This window comes from Megalobrama amblycephala, linkage group LG5, assembly GCF_018812025.1.
Source record: "Megalobrama amblycephala isolate DHTTF-2021 linkage group LG5, ASM1881202v1, whole genome shotgun sequence".
NCBI lineage: Eukaryota > Metazoa > Chordata > Actinopteri > Cypriniformes > Xenocyprididae > Megalobrama > Megalobrama amblycephala.
In genome coordinates this window covers 32,496,827-32,513,925 of record NC_063048.1, presented here as the reverse complement: position 1 = coordinate 32,513,925, position 17,099 = coordinate 32,496,827, and the positions used below count along the sequence as shown (strand labels likewise).

Sequence of the window (17,099 nt, the reverse complement as noted above, 5' to 3'; positions counted from 1 at the left end):
TAATTCTCACTCATTGAACAAGTCATAATTCAGTCAAAGTGATACAAATAAAAACTGGTTAATCAACTGAATGTTACAATGTAATTTTGTTTCTAGACTTTCACACTGCAGTATCACAGAAGAAGGTTATAAAGCTCTGGTTTCAGCTCTGAGATCAAACCCTTCACACCTGATAGAGCTGGATCTCACAGGAAATGATCCTGGACAATCAGGAGTGAAGGAGCTTGATGATTTACTTCAAGATCCAAACTGTCAACTGACGACACTGAGGTGAGACGTGATGAAAGTAGTATAAATGCACATGAATTATTTATAGAAATATTATTTGAGTTAAACAATAAGCTACACAAACTGTTGTTTCATGAAAGTTGACAGAGATTTTAAAACAAAAATGAATGTACATTTTTTTTTTTTTTTTTTTTATCAGCACCAACTGCTGATGTTTTCCATGTTTAGTATACCACATTCAGAACTGAATTGAGTCCTGCTTCATCTTCTCTTCTGCAGGTTTTTGGGTCCTGCTGCAGATGAAGCCTGTCAATATGTGAGAGGAAAAGTGGGTGAAAACCCGTTACTCCTGAGAGAGTTGAATCTGAGTGATTGTGAACTAGGAGACACAGGAGTGAATCAGCTCGCTGCTCTACTGCAGGATAAACACTGTAAATTCAACACACTGACGTGAGTATAAAATCTTTTAAATATAAAATTATTTGATAATTCCTTTTTGAGGGAACTTGCACTGCATTGAATGACAACACTATGGGGAACACCTCTGCATGATAGCGTCTGAAGCACGTGTGAAACTAGTCCAGTCTTGATTGCCGCTGCATCGTGACGTAGTGTGTGACAGTGTACACAATGTATTTTTACTTCATTACTGTACTTAAGTACAATTTTCAAGTATCTGTACTTTACTGGAGGATTTTTACCAGGATCTTTTATCGCTGGGACCACTCCATCTTTCAGTATCAAATGATCTGTGAATCCAGCGTCAAACTGGGCCTTGTTTATAAAACCCTTGTCACCGAAATGCCGGAAACAAACAAACACACTTGCACAATTCTCAATTTCTGCCCTGGAAAAATGAATTGCATCCACTGTTCCCTTAACACTGGGTTCTTTGGGAAGTTGAAGAAGATTATCTTTCCCTCACCATCAAAACATACTTCTTTGTTGACATTGTTGGCCAAAGTTTAAAAAAACTAGTTGGACGTATGACAGATTATTTTTGTGCCAAATACACTCCATCAGGGTTTGCATATGTTTCTGAAAGATTTTTTCGAAAATGGCTCAATATGCAGTTGAGACCTGAGCTGGGAGGCCACAATGAAAGAGGCTAATATGCTTGCGTGGTTCGTCCAAACTCTCCAACAGAGGGCCTGGCCTCTGAGGACAAGCGAATGAATCAGGGCTGCTGCTAGGCCCTGAGAATGAGAGGCTTTGGCCATTGAACTCAGGTCTATCTGTTTGCATTGCTCCGAGCGAACTAATGGACGAGACCTAAGATCCCAATCCCTATGAGGGGGTTCCATAGGTGATGGATCACTCCGCTGCACCTCACGGGGGTGCTGTAGAGAAAATGAGCATGAACAAACTGTAGGTGGTTGCTAATTGACCTCCCTAGATCTCCGTGGGCTGAGCTGGCAAAAGACAGCAGACTGCTGCTTCGCTGCCCAAAAGTTTCCAAACCGGCCATCCTTGGACATGGGGGTGAACCTGTCAGAAGTCAACTCTGTTGTGTTCCGGCATCCCTTTGTTGCTTCCATGGTACACCGTTACGTGATAAGTCACAACACAGCGGCAATCAAGACTGAACTAGTTTTGCACATGCTTTAGATGCTACAGAGGCTTTCCCCATAGTGTCCTCATTCGATGCACCGTCTCGTTCCCATGTAATCCGGGACGATTTTCAGTAAGTAAAATTCAGATTACAACTGTCATTGTTCATTAAAGAAGGTTTGAAAATAACCTGAAGAATGCTTCCTGTCTTCTTTCTCTGCAGGCTGAATAATAACAGTATCACAGAAGAAGGTTGTGCTGCTCTGACTTCAGTTCTTGATTCAAACATTTCAAACCTGACAATGCTGGATCTGAGTGGGAATGAACTAGGAAACTCAGGAATAGAAAAGATCTGTCATCTGTTGAAAAATCCTCAATGCAGATTGGAGAAATTGAAGTGTGTATCTTCATTTCTGTGCATTTTACATGTGAAAATAAATTAAGGCTGAAATTTAGTTGCACTATTTTTAAATATTCTATTACATTGTGCTAAATACTGTGAATTAATGTGTAAATGAAAAGATTTATGGGTAAAATGGTTTACACAATTTTAATATGAATTTCACCAATACTTGTCTCATTTATGTCATTGTAGAAGTTTGATATTCTGTTTCACATGAAAAAAATACAAAAAATTTTTTCTTCTAGACTTTCAGATTGCAGTATCACAGAAGGAGGTTATAAAGCTCTGGCTTCAGCTCTGAGATCAAACCCTTCACACCTGATAGAGCTGGATCTCACAGGAAATGATCCTGGACAATCAGGAGTGAAGGAGCTCGATGATTTACTTCAAGATCCAAACTGTCAACTGACGACACTGAGGTGAGACGTGATGAAATAATACAAAATAAATTACATCCAGGCTAAATATTCATAAAAAATATAATTTTAGCAATACAATAAACTGCACAATTTGTTGCATCGAAAATGATCGATATCAAATTTGAAAGATTCAGATGTTTCTGTTGACAGATGATAACTGTCAAAGCTGAGTTTGCTTTAGGACTGAGTATCTTTGTAATGTATAGTTTTGGTTTTTTGTTTCATGTTCATGTTTTATGTCTCATTATCATGTTTCATGGTTTGCCAGTGCTCCCCTCTGTTATGTGATTTCTTTACCCTCATGTGATCATGTCATGTGCTTCCAGTCTCATGTGGTATGTTGTCATTGGTTAATTGTCTTAATCATGTTCACAGTTGTCTTGTTTAGTCACTAGTCCTTGTGTATTTGAGGCCTCGTGTTTGCCATGTTATTTGTTTGCATTGTTCCCTGTTACTACTCTTGGTTCATGTTCATTTTCATTTTCAAGTTAAGCTAAGTCAAGTCCTTGTTTGTTTTGTTCTCGTTAACGTAAATAAACTGCTCATGGGTTCAACTGCAACTTGGACTCCAGTGGACTTTATGACAGTCACTCTAGTTTCTTATATATTTCTTTATATATTTATATATGAATTGAATATTTAGTTGTGTATTTAAATGTTCAAAGAAGTGTTTTTCATTAGAACAATTAAGTTTATCATATCAGTTTTGTAATGCAGTGGACATTTAGTTCAGAACTGTATTGAATCCTGCTTCAACTTCTCTTCTGCAGGTTTTTGGGTCCTGCTGCAAATGAAGCCTGTCAGTATGTGATTAGAGTTAAGGGTAAAAACCCTTTACTCCTGAGAGAGCTGAATCTGAGTGGACATGAACTAGGAGAAACACGAGTAAATCAGCTTACTGCTCTACTGCAGGATAAACACTGTAAACTCAATACACTGACGTGAGTAGAATTAATTTAATTAATTTAAAAAGTTACATTAATTTTAATTGTAGTTGCTGATAATAATATTTCCCCACTTGTATGATTTTTTTTTTTTTTTTTAGAATTAAGCAAGCAATAAACAAGTGATTAAAAACAATTAGTGCTGGGCGGTCCAAAAATCTGTCACTGTATTTTTTTTTTAAAGATTCTTCCAGTTTCACAGTATCAAAGTATTTTTTCTTTTCATGACTGGACCTTTACATATGTTTATATAGGTTTATTTTACTGTCAGGAGTACATCGAATATAAAAACATTGTAATGTCAAATACAAATATATTGTAAAAAATTGAGGGTATCAAATCAATATATAAAATTAACAATTTAGTTAACCCTTTAAAATAAAAATTGTAATTATCCTTAAAAATATTTTAATAAACTTATATTTATTTACTTATACTTTACTTATATTTAAACTTATAGCGATATTGCCATCTGGGCAATGAATGTACTATGCCTTGTGCATTTTGCCTTTACTCACCTAAACTTATCAGCAAGGCTACTTTACATGAATGCGAGTGCATTAGCAGGTAGTTGCTGAATCACAGGTGTGTGATTTATGAGATGAGGTCATGACTGCAGCTGGTGATGAGGCCGAAACCAGCACTTCCAGATCAAGTAGATTTTGACTATTTAATTTTACTTAACATTTTTTATTTATCCACTATACTGACAAGACCTTTATGAATGATATTGGTTTACTTGTGGCCTTTTTGTGCACTTTAGATTAAATTAGACTTTGTAGATGTGACAAAATCTGAGAGTTTGTAGATGTTTAAAGAATTAGTTCACTTCAGAATTAAAATTTCCTGATAATTTACTCACTCCCATGTCACCCAAGATGTTCATGTCTTTCTTTCTTCAGTTGAAAGGAAATTAAGGTTTTTGAGGAAAACATACAGAATTTTTCTCCATATAGTGGACTTCACTGAGGGATCAATGGGTTGAAGGTCCAAATTACAGTTTCAGTGCAGCTTCAAAGAGCTCTACATGATCCCAGGAATAAGGGTCTTATCTAGAGAAACCATCGGCCATTTTCTAAGTTTAAAAAAATAATTATATATATATATATATATATATATATATATATATATATATACACATATACTTTTTAACCACAAATGCATATCTTGTACTGCTCTGCGATGTGCCACACATTATGTAATCATGTTGGAAAGGTCGTGCATGATGTAGGTGGAAGTACTGCGGTAGGACAAAAAACTCTAGCTCATTTTCTCCTTCAACTTTAAAATCGTTGAACTTCCGACATCGTTGTTTTACCTTTTTTGTAAAGGGCGTTTGCATGTTTGCTTTGTAGACACTGGAACTGTACTTTCGCCTATGTCACAACTTTTTCATTGTGATTGCATAATGTGTGGCACATCGCAGAGCAGTGCAAGATGAGCATTTGTGGTTAAAAATACATTTTATTTTATTTATTTATTTTTTTTAAGAAAATGACCAATCATTTCTCTAGATAAGACCCTTATTCCTCGTCTGGGATCATGTAGAGCTCTTTGAAACTGCAATTTGGACCTTCAACCCGTTGTACCCCAGTGAAGTCTACTATATGGAGAGAAATTCTGCATGTTTTCCTGAAGATCTTGGATGACATAGGGGTTAGTAAATTCTAAAGTGAACTAATCCTTTAAGAGGCTGTTGTGTCGATTTATTGAAATATTGATGTGTTCAGTTTTATTTGGATTTTATAAAATAAACATGATTTCTCATCTTACAAATTAGGGATGTACAATATGTCCTTTTCATAGCCGATTAAAGATACCGATAAACAATTAGTTCATATTTTTATATTTGTAATTTTTATGTAATCTGCAGTTTGTGCTCCCAGGAAAATAGAAAATCAAACATGCACTGATGAAACTGATATTTTAGTTGCTCTGGCCTAACTATAATAGCAGACATCAGTCCTGACTCTTCAAATGTTTTTCAACCTTTAGTGCATGAGGAAGGTATATAGACTTTAAGTCACATGTTTTTTCAAATACATAATTAATAAAATACAATGACATTTGTCAACCTCAAAAAATAAACAAAAGTGCATCCTCAACAAAAATAAAGAGCATCCTCAAAAGAGCATAATGGCGTAGTTGAGATTTCTCTGAAATTACATAGTTTAACAAATAAATATGAGGGATGAGTAAGGTATATAGTCACATGTTTTTGTTTTTCTGCTAACCTGGGAAAACCTGGAGCTTCTACCACAGTAAAAGGTTGGTCATCAAGGACTATAAATTTCATTACTTTGTCATTTATAGATTTAGCCTTTTTGCTGTCTCTGGGGGTCAGGGTGAATTCAAACCTCACAACAGTGGTTCCCAACCTTTTTTATACTAGGCCCACCTCCTCTCTGAATCAAAACTGCACGCCCAGTTTAAACCTTTAGTTATTTTTGCAAACATACTTTGCAAACATTCTTTACAACTTTAAAGTACTTACTTTGCTCAAAAATATGAACTTAAGCACAAGTCAACCTGCCATGCCTGTTAAGACCACAGGGAGATAAAGGAATTAAAAACTGCAGATCCATTAAAAATTATTGACATATAACACCACTGATCCTCTCAAACTTCTCCATTCACAATACATTCATTTTGACAACTACACAAATATATTGATCTGTGTTCATGCAGAAATAAATTAATTAAATGTATTTTTAATTAATTTAATTTATTAAATGTAATGTATTAATAATTACATGAAGCAATTATATTAATGTTAATTATGTTGCGGCTTACCTGGAGGATCACTGAGGCCCCTTAGTGGGCCGTGGCCCACAGGTTGAGAACCACTGCCTCACAAGAATCAAAAATGGGCTACTTTCCCATAGACTGCAGACCATATACGTCTCGAGCTGTCGTGATCTTGGCGCTCTGTGGCGTGACTGACACATCGCTGTAGCACTTCAGTTCGCACATGAACCGATCATCTCTTTCACTTTACAACAAGAAATAAACATGAATAAATATCCGAAGGTATGTTGAAAGATATAGTACAACTTACATAAAATCCATATCATGTCACATTAATCAATCAGTGTTTCAACTGTATAAAAATATAAAAAATGAGTAGAAACGTAATTATGCCATCATAAAATGTATTATAATGTTGTTATAAAAACTTCGTTGTGTAATTTAAGTAGCTTACAAATCAATTAATTTTAACCTTTAATAATATAATGATGTACCGACTGTATAGTTTACAGCATTAGTTGAGAGAGATTTTTTCTTTGAGGAAATTTGCCATGTACTGCACCTGATAGGCCCCAGATTAATCAATATTGAATTGAAGGTAATCACATTAAAATCAAATTGCAAGCTTCTGAATCAAAATCAAATCCAATTGTGACAATGCCCAGCCCTAGTGTCAATATATTTCTTTTTTTTTTTTTTGAAGCAAAAACTTTTTTTCTTGTCAGTGCACCAGAATGCTTAGTTTACATGTTAAAATCATTAAAAAAAAATCTCAGAAACTCCCCTACTACTATTGTAAACATGTCATCTTTTTCACCACTTTGGAGTTTGCAGGTATGAAGATGACAAATAGATGGATAAAGATAATAGAAATTTAAAAAAGAAAAGTAAAATATATATAAAAAGTGCTACTATTACTGGGTCAAGTGTTGACGAAAAAGATATGTCTTTAGCAGTTTTTTTGAAAATGGCTAAAGATTCAGCTTCTCAGATAGAGCGTGGTAGGTCATTCCACCAGCCAGGAACAGACCCGGAGAGGGTCCGTGAGAGTGATTTTGTGCCCTTTGTGATGGCACCACAAGGCACCATTCACTTGCAGAACGCAAGCTTCTGGAGGGCGCATAAGTCTGAAGTAGTGAGTTAAGGTATAGCAGTGCAGAGCCAGCAGTCGTTCTGTAGGCAAACATCAGAGCCTTGAATTGGATGCGAGCAGCTACTGGCAGCCAATGCAGACTGATGAAGAGAGGAAGACCAATCTTGCTGCAGTGTTCTGGATCAGTTGTAGAGGCTTGACAGTGCATGCTGGAAGGCCAGCCAAGAGAGCATTACAATAGTCCAGTCTGGATAGAACAAGAGCTTGGACATCTTCCTGATGTTGTACAAGGCAAATCTGCAGGACCAGGTTGTTGTAGCAACATGATCTGTGAAGCTTAAACAATCATCCATCACCAGTTTAAGGTTCCTAGGTCTCCTGGAAGGAGTTATGGTTTACGACCCAAGTTGAATGGAAAGATTATGATGAAGTGTTGGGTTGGTACCGACCACAAGCAGTTCCATTTTTGCAAGGTTGAGTTTAGGATATCTGCTCTGAGCGCCGAGGCGTGAATTTCTACACTTCACCATGCACAGCAGGCTAGATGAGAATCACCGCTGAATGCATCCTCACACCAGCAGAGAGACCTCCCACGACGAGCTGCATTCAAAGCAATTACAATTGCTGTTTTCAGAGATGATCTCCTTTTACACTGTGTGCAGAATTATTAGGCAAGTTGATTTTCTGATCATATTTTTTTTCTAAGCACATTTTACCAATTCCAATCCACATCAATCTTAATAACTACTATTAATATTGTTTTTAATCATTTATAAGTGATATATAATTGTTCATGAAGGCTGGAAATGAAAAATGCCTTATATTCAGGTGTGCAGAATTATTAGGCAGGTTTGCTTTTACAGGCAAAATGAGCCAAAAAAGAGATTTAACTCAGACTGAAAAGTCAAAAATTATTAAATACTCATGAGAAGGACGCAATACTAATGCAATACTAGAAATTGCAAAGTTAAAGCATGACCAAGGGAAAGCAAAATGCTCATTGGGTCAGCGGGGTCATACAAAATCAGGTGGAAAAGAAAAGACACATGTTAACTGCAAAAGAGTTAAGAATTAAGGTGAAGAATTAAGTGTGAAACCATCAGGAACCCTTTAGTCTCCACCGCCACCATTTTCCAGAACTGCAACCTACCTGGAGTCTTCAGAAGTGCAAGGTGCCAGGATCTCAGAGATTTAGGTTAGCTAAATAATCCTAAAAAATGACCCACACTTAATAAGAATCACAAGCTGAAGTGTTGTGAAATACATGAAGACTGGGTTTTTATAGGCTTTATAGACAGACAGCTTGAGAGTGACTCCTGAAGGACCAGCACCACATCCTCTTGTACCACTGTTTGAAGAATTTATCTTCCAGAATCTGGCAGTAAAGTGTGGAGTTCACTTTTAGTCCCTCTCTAATCCTGAAATATCCGTCTTGCAGAGATGGACTAAAAATGATCTTCCAAAACTTACTACCAGATTCTGGAAGATAAATTCTTCAAACAGTGGTAAAAGAGGATGTGGTGCTGGTCCTTCAGGAGTCACTCTCAATCTGTCTGTCTATAAGGCCTATAAAAACCCAGTCTTCATGTATTTTATAACACTTCCACTTGTGATTCTTATTAAAAGCGGGTCATTTTTTAGGATTCTTTAGCTAACCTAAGTCTCTGAGATCTTGACACCTTGCACTTCTGGAGACTCCAGGTAGGTTGCAGTTCTGGAAAATGGTGGCGCTGGAGACTAAAGGGTTCCTGATGGTTTCACACTTAATTCTTCACCTTAATTCTTAACTCTTTTGCAGTTAACATGTGTCTTTTCTTTTCCACCTGTTTTTGTATGACCCCGCTGACCCAATGAGCATTTTGCTGTCCATTGGTCATGCTTTAACTTTGCAATTTCTAGTATTGCATTAGTATTGCGTCCTTCTTGTGAGTATTTAATAATTTTTGACTTTTCAGTCTGAGTTAAATCTCTTTTTTGGCTCATTTTGCCTGTAAAAGCAAACCTGCCTAATAATTCTGCACACCTGAATATAAAGCGTTTTTCATTTCCAGCCTTCATGAACAATTATATATCACTTATAAATGATTAAAAACATTATTAATAGTAGTTATTAAGATCGATGTGGATTGAAATTGGTAAAATGTGCTTGGAAAAAAAATATGATCAGAAAGTCAGCTTGCCTAATAATTCTGCACACAGTGTAGTAATTAAAATTGCTGTTTGATCTTTCTGAAAGAATGAATTATTTAAAGGATGATTGGAATGAGCAATCGCTGTCACAACCGCTCTGCCCCAAAGCAAAATATGAAGTGAGTAATGCCTTTCATATTTATACCCGTATGCCCGGGTATTTGTGATTTGGCATTCAAATCTCACTGACCAATATACATTGATTCTTTTAGTTACCACTTGGAGGTGACTGGGCTCCCAGGCGAGTCCCCATTATGTCATTATCAACGTAACATCGAATGTGACTGACTGAATGGGAACTAATGTTAACAGATGCTGCATTTGATTAAACAAAATCAGTAGTAAATGTTGAAATTATAACTTAAATTATTAAATGTTGTACTAGTGTTGTTCATCATTAGTTAATGTTAACTTATGTAGTTTACTAATGTTAACAAATGAAACCTTATTGTAAAGTGTTAGCAAGTCGACAATGTGTCTGAGAACAACAGACATAAACACATTTGTCCCAGTGAACAAACCAAGAGTGACATTAACACTGAAGAACCTTAACGATTATGTTAACTTAATGCGTAAAGATTTTCAACCTTTGTATTGTTACAATGTTGGAAGTGTATTTAAATGAACAATGTGCCTTTCTCTGTGTTACCTGCACTGGATATCACAGTTTGTTTGTCAGCAAAAGTCTGCAGGATGATGCAAAACATTAGTTGATCATCATAGATCTGAACTATTGACGTTTCTCTTTCTGTCTTCAGTCTGTGGGATTGCAGTATTACAGAGAAACAGTGTCTCATCCTGACTTCAGCTCTGAAATTAAACCCATCACACCTGAGAGAGCTGGACCTCAGTAGGAATAAAATAGAAAACAAAGGAATGAATCACTTATGTGATGTACTGAAGGATTCACACTGTAACCTGGAGAGATTGAGGTGAGAAACATTCACATACAATAATCAAAATGCTTAAAATCACTTCAACAGTTTAAACTAAAACATTTTATACTCAGTATCTCATGATGAGCTCTCTTTCTCCTAATGTAGGTTAATACGCTGTGATATGACAGATGAAGGTTGTTCTGATGTGACTTCAGCTCTAAAATTAAACTCATCACACCTGAGAGAGCTGGACCTCACATGGAATAAACTAGGAAACTCTGCAGTGAAAAACCTCAGTGATCTACTTATGGACCCACAATGCAAGCTGGAAAAACTAAAGTTAGTATCATTATGCTGCAATTTAGTCACTAGGGCTCAATTATAGCAGTGTACTTCATTAGATTTCTCCTATTGGTCACATTTTATGTTTTTGTTTAGTAAGTAATTGTTTAATTTCAAGCATCTTATACAATGTACTGATTGTGTACATGCATAAATCTGTTTTTACAACAGAGAATAAAGAAAAGAGATCAAATAAATGAAACAAAAGAAACATTATTTTACAGCATAAAGAAATACTGTGACTGAGTTTCAAAACGGACTATAAAACTAAATAATCAACATAGATCCGAGTCATTTTCCTTTCTCTTTCTGTCTTCAGTCTGTGTGAATGCAGTATTACAGAGAAACAGTGTGTCATCCTGACTTCAGCTCTGAAATCAAACCCATCACACCTGAGAGAGCTGGACCTGAGCAGGAATAAACTAGGAGATTCTGGATTGAAAAACCTCAGTGATCTACTGATGAACCCACAATGCAAGCTGGAAAAACTACCGTTAGTATAATTATACTATATAATTATATATAATAATGCCGTTACTATGTGATTTAAAGTTTGCTGTTTAGTTAATTTTAAGACAACAGGGCTCAAGTTACATTGTTTATGCCGTAGCGTTGCATATTCTTTTCTTTGCCATTGGTTACAATTAAAATTAGATGTCTAACAAGTAAATAATAGCATTTAGAGCATTTGATAAAATATACTGATTGTGTACATATTTTTCTGCAGAAATATCATGAGATTTGCATCTGCTGCTACAATAAACTAATTAGATAAAGAAACTGTTTTAAAAATTAAAGAGAGAGAGAGAAAAAAAAAAACAGTTTCCATCAGACTGTCACAGTTGGTAGCAAACACCAGGCGAAACGAAGGAGAGTTGAAGAATACAGGCTTTAATGATAACATGTAGAACTAACACAGCCTTACACTGATGAGAATGGACGAGGAATGAGGATGAACACAGGGCTTAAATACATGTAGCAAACAAAGGGAACTTAACAAAGTGATGAGATAATAGGACACAGGTGAAACAGATGAACTAATGAACAGAACGGGGAAACTAGGTCACAGGGGAAAATGGAAACATGAGGATTTGTTCGCCCCCTTCCGGATAGGCGTGTCCTCGCGCTGTAAGAGTCCAACAGAGGAGGGAGGGAGGGGGTTCTGGAGGAGGGCGGAGTAAAATAAAGACACAAAAGAAAAGAGTCCATGGAACAGAAACTATAGTCCAAGGGGGCGTGGAGGGTGGGAGGAGCCAGGGGGAGCCAGGATGGCGATCCATGGCGGAGTCGAGGGAGGGAGGAGCCATGGTGTAATACTCCTCGACGAAACCATGGGGACGAATGATGGAGATGAAGCCGATGGAGAAGGAGCCTAGAGCACAGATGGATGGCCGACGACCAGGCACAACACTGCAGGCTTCGGAGGCCGCGAGGGAGGCGTGGCAACGATACCTTGAGGAAGAGCCGGGGTGCCAGAGGTCTGAGGTGGAACCGGAGTGAAAGAAGACAGAGGCGGAACCGGAGGGAGCCGTAGGGGTGGAGAGGCGTCGTGTAGCAGACAACTCGTAAGTCCGTGGCAAAGGCGTGGCGACGTCCGTCCAAGGTGTAGCCGGAGGTTCAAGGGAGCCTGGTGTAGCCGAATGAGGGGGGGAGGAGCCATGGCGGAGGAGTCTGGACGACGAGCCGAGGTGGACTGGATCGGAGGCAAGAGGCGGAGCTAAGGGGCCCAGGTATCCAGACGGCGCTGTTGAACGGCTGGCCCGAGGTGGATCCACACCGCAGAGGGCTGGTAGAGGAGATACTGAGGTGCCAGCGTGAGACAGCGGCGACTGGGCAGAGGAACTGAATGATAACTGGAGAGGAGGTGGGCGAGGGAGGTTGGGAGGGAACACAGTAGACACAGAGCTGGGCGGAACCAACAGGGAGACGGACAGTTCTAGGCTGGACGGGACCAGCGGGGATACGGGCAGTTCTAGGCTGGACGGGACCAGCGGGGATAGGAGACACAGGGGATCCTCCTCTTCACTACAGTCCTCATAAAAAGAAAGCAAATAGTCCAGCGCTTGCTCACCCTCTGTGGTGGGAATGTGGGCGGGGCTCCATCCCCTCAAACTCCACAAGGACTCCCACGTTGGCGCACGTTGTAGCCGGCTCACACACCTGGTCAGACGTCTGTCCTCGGGACTCCAGTTCTGAGGCGACGTGGCGCTCGGTCCCACTTGTCAGCTCTGGCTCATTCCTTGCGGCAGGCTGATTACCTCCATATGCGGTGGGCTCTGGCTTGTAGTCCGTGTCACTGGGTGAAGGCAGGCTGAACTCTGGATGGGGAGCGGGGCTGGTGACTTCTTCAGTGATGTCGATGGTGAATGGAGAATCACAGTTCACCAGCACCCACTCCATGTACTCAGCGAAATTCCCCCGAGGACCCACAGCAGGCTGCCGAGCTTTTGACTTTGTGCTGAGGCTTAAATAGAAAAAAACACTCAGCGTTTCATCCAGGATGTTGGTACAGCACGCCAGATCTAAAAACCTTTGGGTGTGGGTCTCGAGGGACTGCTGCTCCTGGTCGAGGTATAGCAGCTGGACAGCAGTAAGTCCATATCGGTATAGGTCCGGTTTTCTTTCACAGTTGGTAACAAACACCAGGCGAAACGAAGGAGAGTTGAAGAATACAGGCTTTAATGATAACATGTAGAACTAACACAACCTTACACAGACGAGAACGGATGAGGAATGAGGATGAACACAGGGCTTAAATACGTAACAATCAAAGGGAACTTAACAAGGTGATGAGATAATAGGACACAGGTGAACTAATGAACAGAACGGGGAAACTAGGTCACAGGGGAAAATGGAAACATGAGGATTTGTAACAGACAGAACTAGTGTGACACAATTACAAGTAGATTGTGGGAACTATAGATTATATGACAGACTTCATGCCAACTGTAGCACTTTAATAAGGATGATCTTCATAGATCTGAGCCATTTTTTTTTCTCTTTCTGTCTTCAGTCTGTGTCAATGTAGCATTACAGAGAAACAGTGTGTCATCCTGGCTTTAGCTTTGAAATCAAACCCGTCACACCTGAGAGAGCTGGACCTCAGTGAGAATCAAATAACAAACACAGGATTGAAGCACATATGTGACATACTGAAGGATTCACACTGTAAACTAGAAAGATTAAGGTCAGTAACTTTCACATACAAGAATCAAAATCACTTCAACAGTTTAAACCAAAACAATGCAGTCAGTATCTCACAATGAGCCTGAGCCACATTATTTTTGTTTGCAATTCTTCAAATTAATGATTTGTAAGATGATCTGTTTGTTTGTCTCTTTCTAGCCTAATGAACTGTGGCATTTCAGATATTTCTTCTTTAACTGAGTCTTTGACAAACACAAAAGCACTGCAGTTCTTAAAAGAGCTTAATCTTATAAACAATAAAATAAGAGACTCAAAGCAGCTCAGAGATGTGATACAAGACTCAAACTGTAAACTGAGGTGAGTTACCATTACTTTGTGATATTAAAGATATCTTCTTTCACCTCTGATATGTGAAAAAATTCTGTCAACTTTTTGTGAAATTATTTGCACCTAAGTGTTTGTTTCAGAATTAAATGTAAAGTTGATTAAAATGTTTAACACAAAGGAGGAAGGAGAATAAAGGCACACTGTCACAGCTTTATACAACAACACTGCTTTATAAATTGTATCAGTAGTAGTGAATCATTTCAATGTGAAAATAGTCTTGGTCAGATTGTAGGAAAACGCTGGAAAATCAGTGCAGATTCCATCTTCAGCTTACTGCCGTTCAGCCTCACATGATCATCGTCTTTGTCTCTTGTGCGTTTACTTTGACAAGCAGCATGTCACAGTACTTTACACTTACTTTACTTTCAGTTATTTACTAAGACCACTACAAACATGTTTGAACTGGGGACAAACAGATTTAACTAGTAGAAATTTAAATGACAGGGTTTTTTTTTTTTTTTTTAGTATTTGCTCCCTGTGGTTTATTACATAAGCCATTCACTCAGCTCCTTTACAGCGACTCAATATGAGTCACACAAACAGACAAACGTAATTTGTGTTCTAAATGTATTATATTTAAAATACCAATATATATGCAAGATCATGTAATGATCTGGAATGGTCAGTAATTAATCTGATTATAGGAATTTAATGTAACTTCCCACTGAGCAAATTACGTCCAGAAGACGTCTTTTTCAGGTCTTGTCTCAGGTTGAAAAGACGTCCACTGAGGGGCCAGAATGAAAGTTTTTATGACGTCTTTTTTGGATGTCTTCTGGACATCCGATATAGACGAACACGCAGAATCACCAAAGGAGAAAAATCACAATTTTTAAGCCACCATCGTGGAGATGAGTGTTTGCTTTAGTTGGGCTCTTGACCCTTGACATTTTATATTAGAGTTTGTTTGGGCAGTTAACTGAGTCATAACAGCCAGACAAGTAAAGAGAAATGATCAGGTGTTGGTTATGTTTCACATAATCATTATTAGACCTGAATCACTGAACTCATTTAGAGCCCAATCTCTGAGTTAGATTTACATTATTGATTACAGCATCACTGTGATTCTACAGCACAAGATCAGCTTTATCAATATAATCTGAAGGATTTCACAAACAGTTGTTCTGAGCAAAAAAAAAAAAAAAAATTTCTCTTAGGCACACACAGACATCAAGAATCAGCCTGTGAATCTCAACAACGGTGACAAGCAACATATTCTGATCAACAGATCAACTCTGAACATTAGAAAACAAGCTACTAAAAAGTCACATAAAAAGAACAAAATAAAATATGAGAATAAAGGAAATTACTAAAACAATTAAGCTCATAATTTATTCATGCAGCAATGCATGATGGGAGCCATGGATGAATTTTGATTGGTTGCTCCCAGAATGCACTGCAACATGCTTTTTGATGGTCACCACTGTTGAGATTCACAGGATGATTCTTGATGTCTGTGTGCGCCTAAATTAGAAGCTTTTTTTTTTGTTCAACACACCTTTTCTGAAATCATGTGAATCACATTGATAAAGCTGATCTTGTGCTGTAGAATCACCGTGATGCTGTAATCAATAATGTAAATCTAACTCAGAGATTGGGCTCTAGATGAGTTCAGTGATTCAGGTCAAACAATGATTATGTGAAAACATAACCAACACCTGATCATTTCTCTTTACTTGTCTGGCTGTTATGACTCAGTTAACTGCCCAAACAAACTCTAATATTAATAAGGCAAGGGTCAAGAGCCCAACTAAAGCAAACACTCATCTCCACGATGGTGGCTTAAAAATTGTGATTTTTCTCCTTTGGTGATTCTGCGTGTTCGTCTATATCGGATGTTCAGAAGACGTCCAAAAAAGACGTCATAAAAACTTTCATTCTGGCCCCTCAGTGGACGTCTTTTCAACCTGAGACAAGACCTGAAAAAGACGTCTTCTGGACGTAATTTGCTCAGTGGGTTCTTTTTACTCAAAATATTGTAACTAATTCATACTTGTTCCACTAAACACTGATTGTTTTCTCTTCTTTTCCACCTTACAGAGATGATAGAGAACAATCACCAGATGTCTATGACAGAGAGCAGTCCCCAAAACACTCTGATGGTTGCTTTATATCATAGTTTGAAAGCATCATGAGAGGAGCAGTAATTATCCAGTAATCCACAGAAGGGCTTGTGTCTATGAGGAGAAATAAATGTGTGATAAATGTGAATTTATACACTATAATTTATACATGTGTTTTACACTTTTTATTATTATTATTATTATTATTATTTGAACATTAAGGGAACATTCCATTTTTATAATTTTGGTAATGTTACGTTCAATAACATTATGGGAATGTTGAATGTTTGAATGTTCTCTGAATATTCTAAAACATGTAACATTTAATCCTTAAGGGTCCTTCGGGACATTTGTTTTTACTTTTTTTTCCCAAGATATTGAAATTGGATGTTTATTGTTAGAAATAAATGATTACTCTGTCTCCTACTTTGTCTTTTCCTTATGGTCATATTCAATAAAAAAAATGTATAAATAATGTTTTTAAATTTGTGCTAACATTTGAGAACATTATTAAAGACTAGATAACTTTGATTACCAGTTAAAGGTGGGGTAAGTAGATTTTTAAAAACGCTGTTGGACATTGTTGATATTTGAAATCAACCCAAACAAACCCACCTCTCTCTTCATTGCTCTGCCTCCAAAACACACCCTCCAATCCTAACCACCCTGCTCTGAGTCAGTCTCGAGCCCCGGCCCGGCCCGATAG

General features: G+C 37.9%; 1 protein-coding gene across 2 annotated transcripts in view; it reads left to right on the top strand.

The window, feature by feature from the left end:
- LOC125269115 (NACHT, LRR and PYD domains-containing protein 12-like) overlaps window positions 1-16,812 on the top strand; it is a 37,485-nt gene extending 20,673 nt beyond the window's left edge. Inside the window, exons 8-18 of one of the 2 annotated variants that reach the window (XM_048191879.1) lie at window positions 97-270; window positions 508-678; window positions 2,003-2,176; window positions 2,428-2,601; window positions 3,372-3,542; window positions 10,335-10,508; window positions 10,620-10,793; window positions 11,116-11,289; window positions 13,810-13,983; window positions 14,142-14,300; window positions 16,371-16,812. In XM_048191879.1, coding sequence (XP_048047836.1) covers window positions 97-270; window positions 508-678; window positions 2,003-2,176; window positions 2,428-2,601; window positions 3,372-3,542; window positions 10,335-10,508; window positions 10,620-10,793; window positions 11,116-11,289; window positions 13,810-13,983; window positions 14,142-14,300; window positions 16,371-16,449 — 1,798 coding nt within the window. In that variant the 3' untranslated portion in view covers window positions 16,450-16,812. The remainder of the gene's footprint in view (window positions 1-96; window positions 271-507; window positions 679-2,002; window positions 2,177-2,427; window positions 2,602-3,371; window positions 3,543-10,334; window positions 10,509-10,619; window positions 10,794-11,115; window positions 11,290-13,809; window positions 13,984-14,141; window positions 14,301-16,370) is intronic. The other variant, XM_048191880.1, reaches the window with a different exon arrangement.
- Window positions 16,813-17,099: the final 287 nt, after the last annotated feature.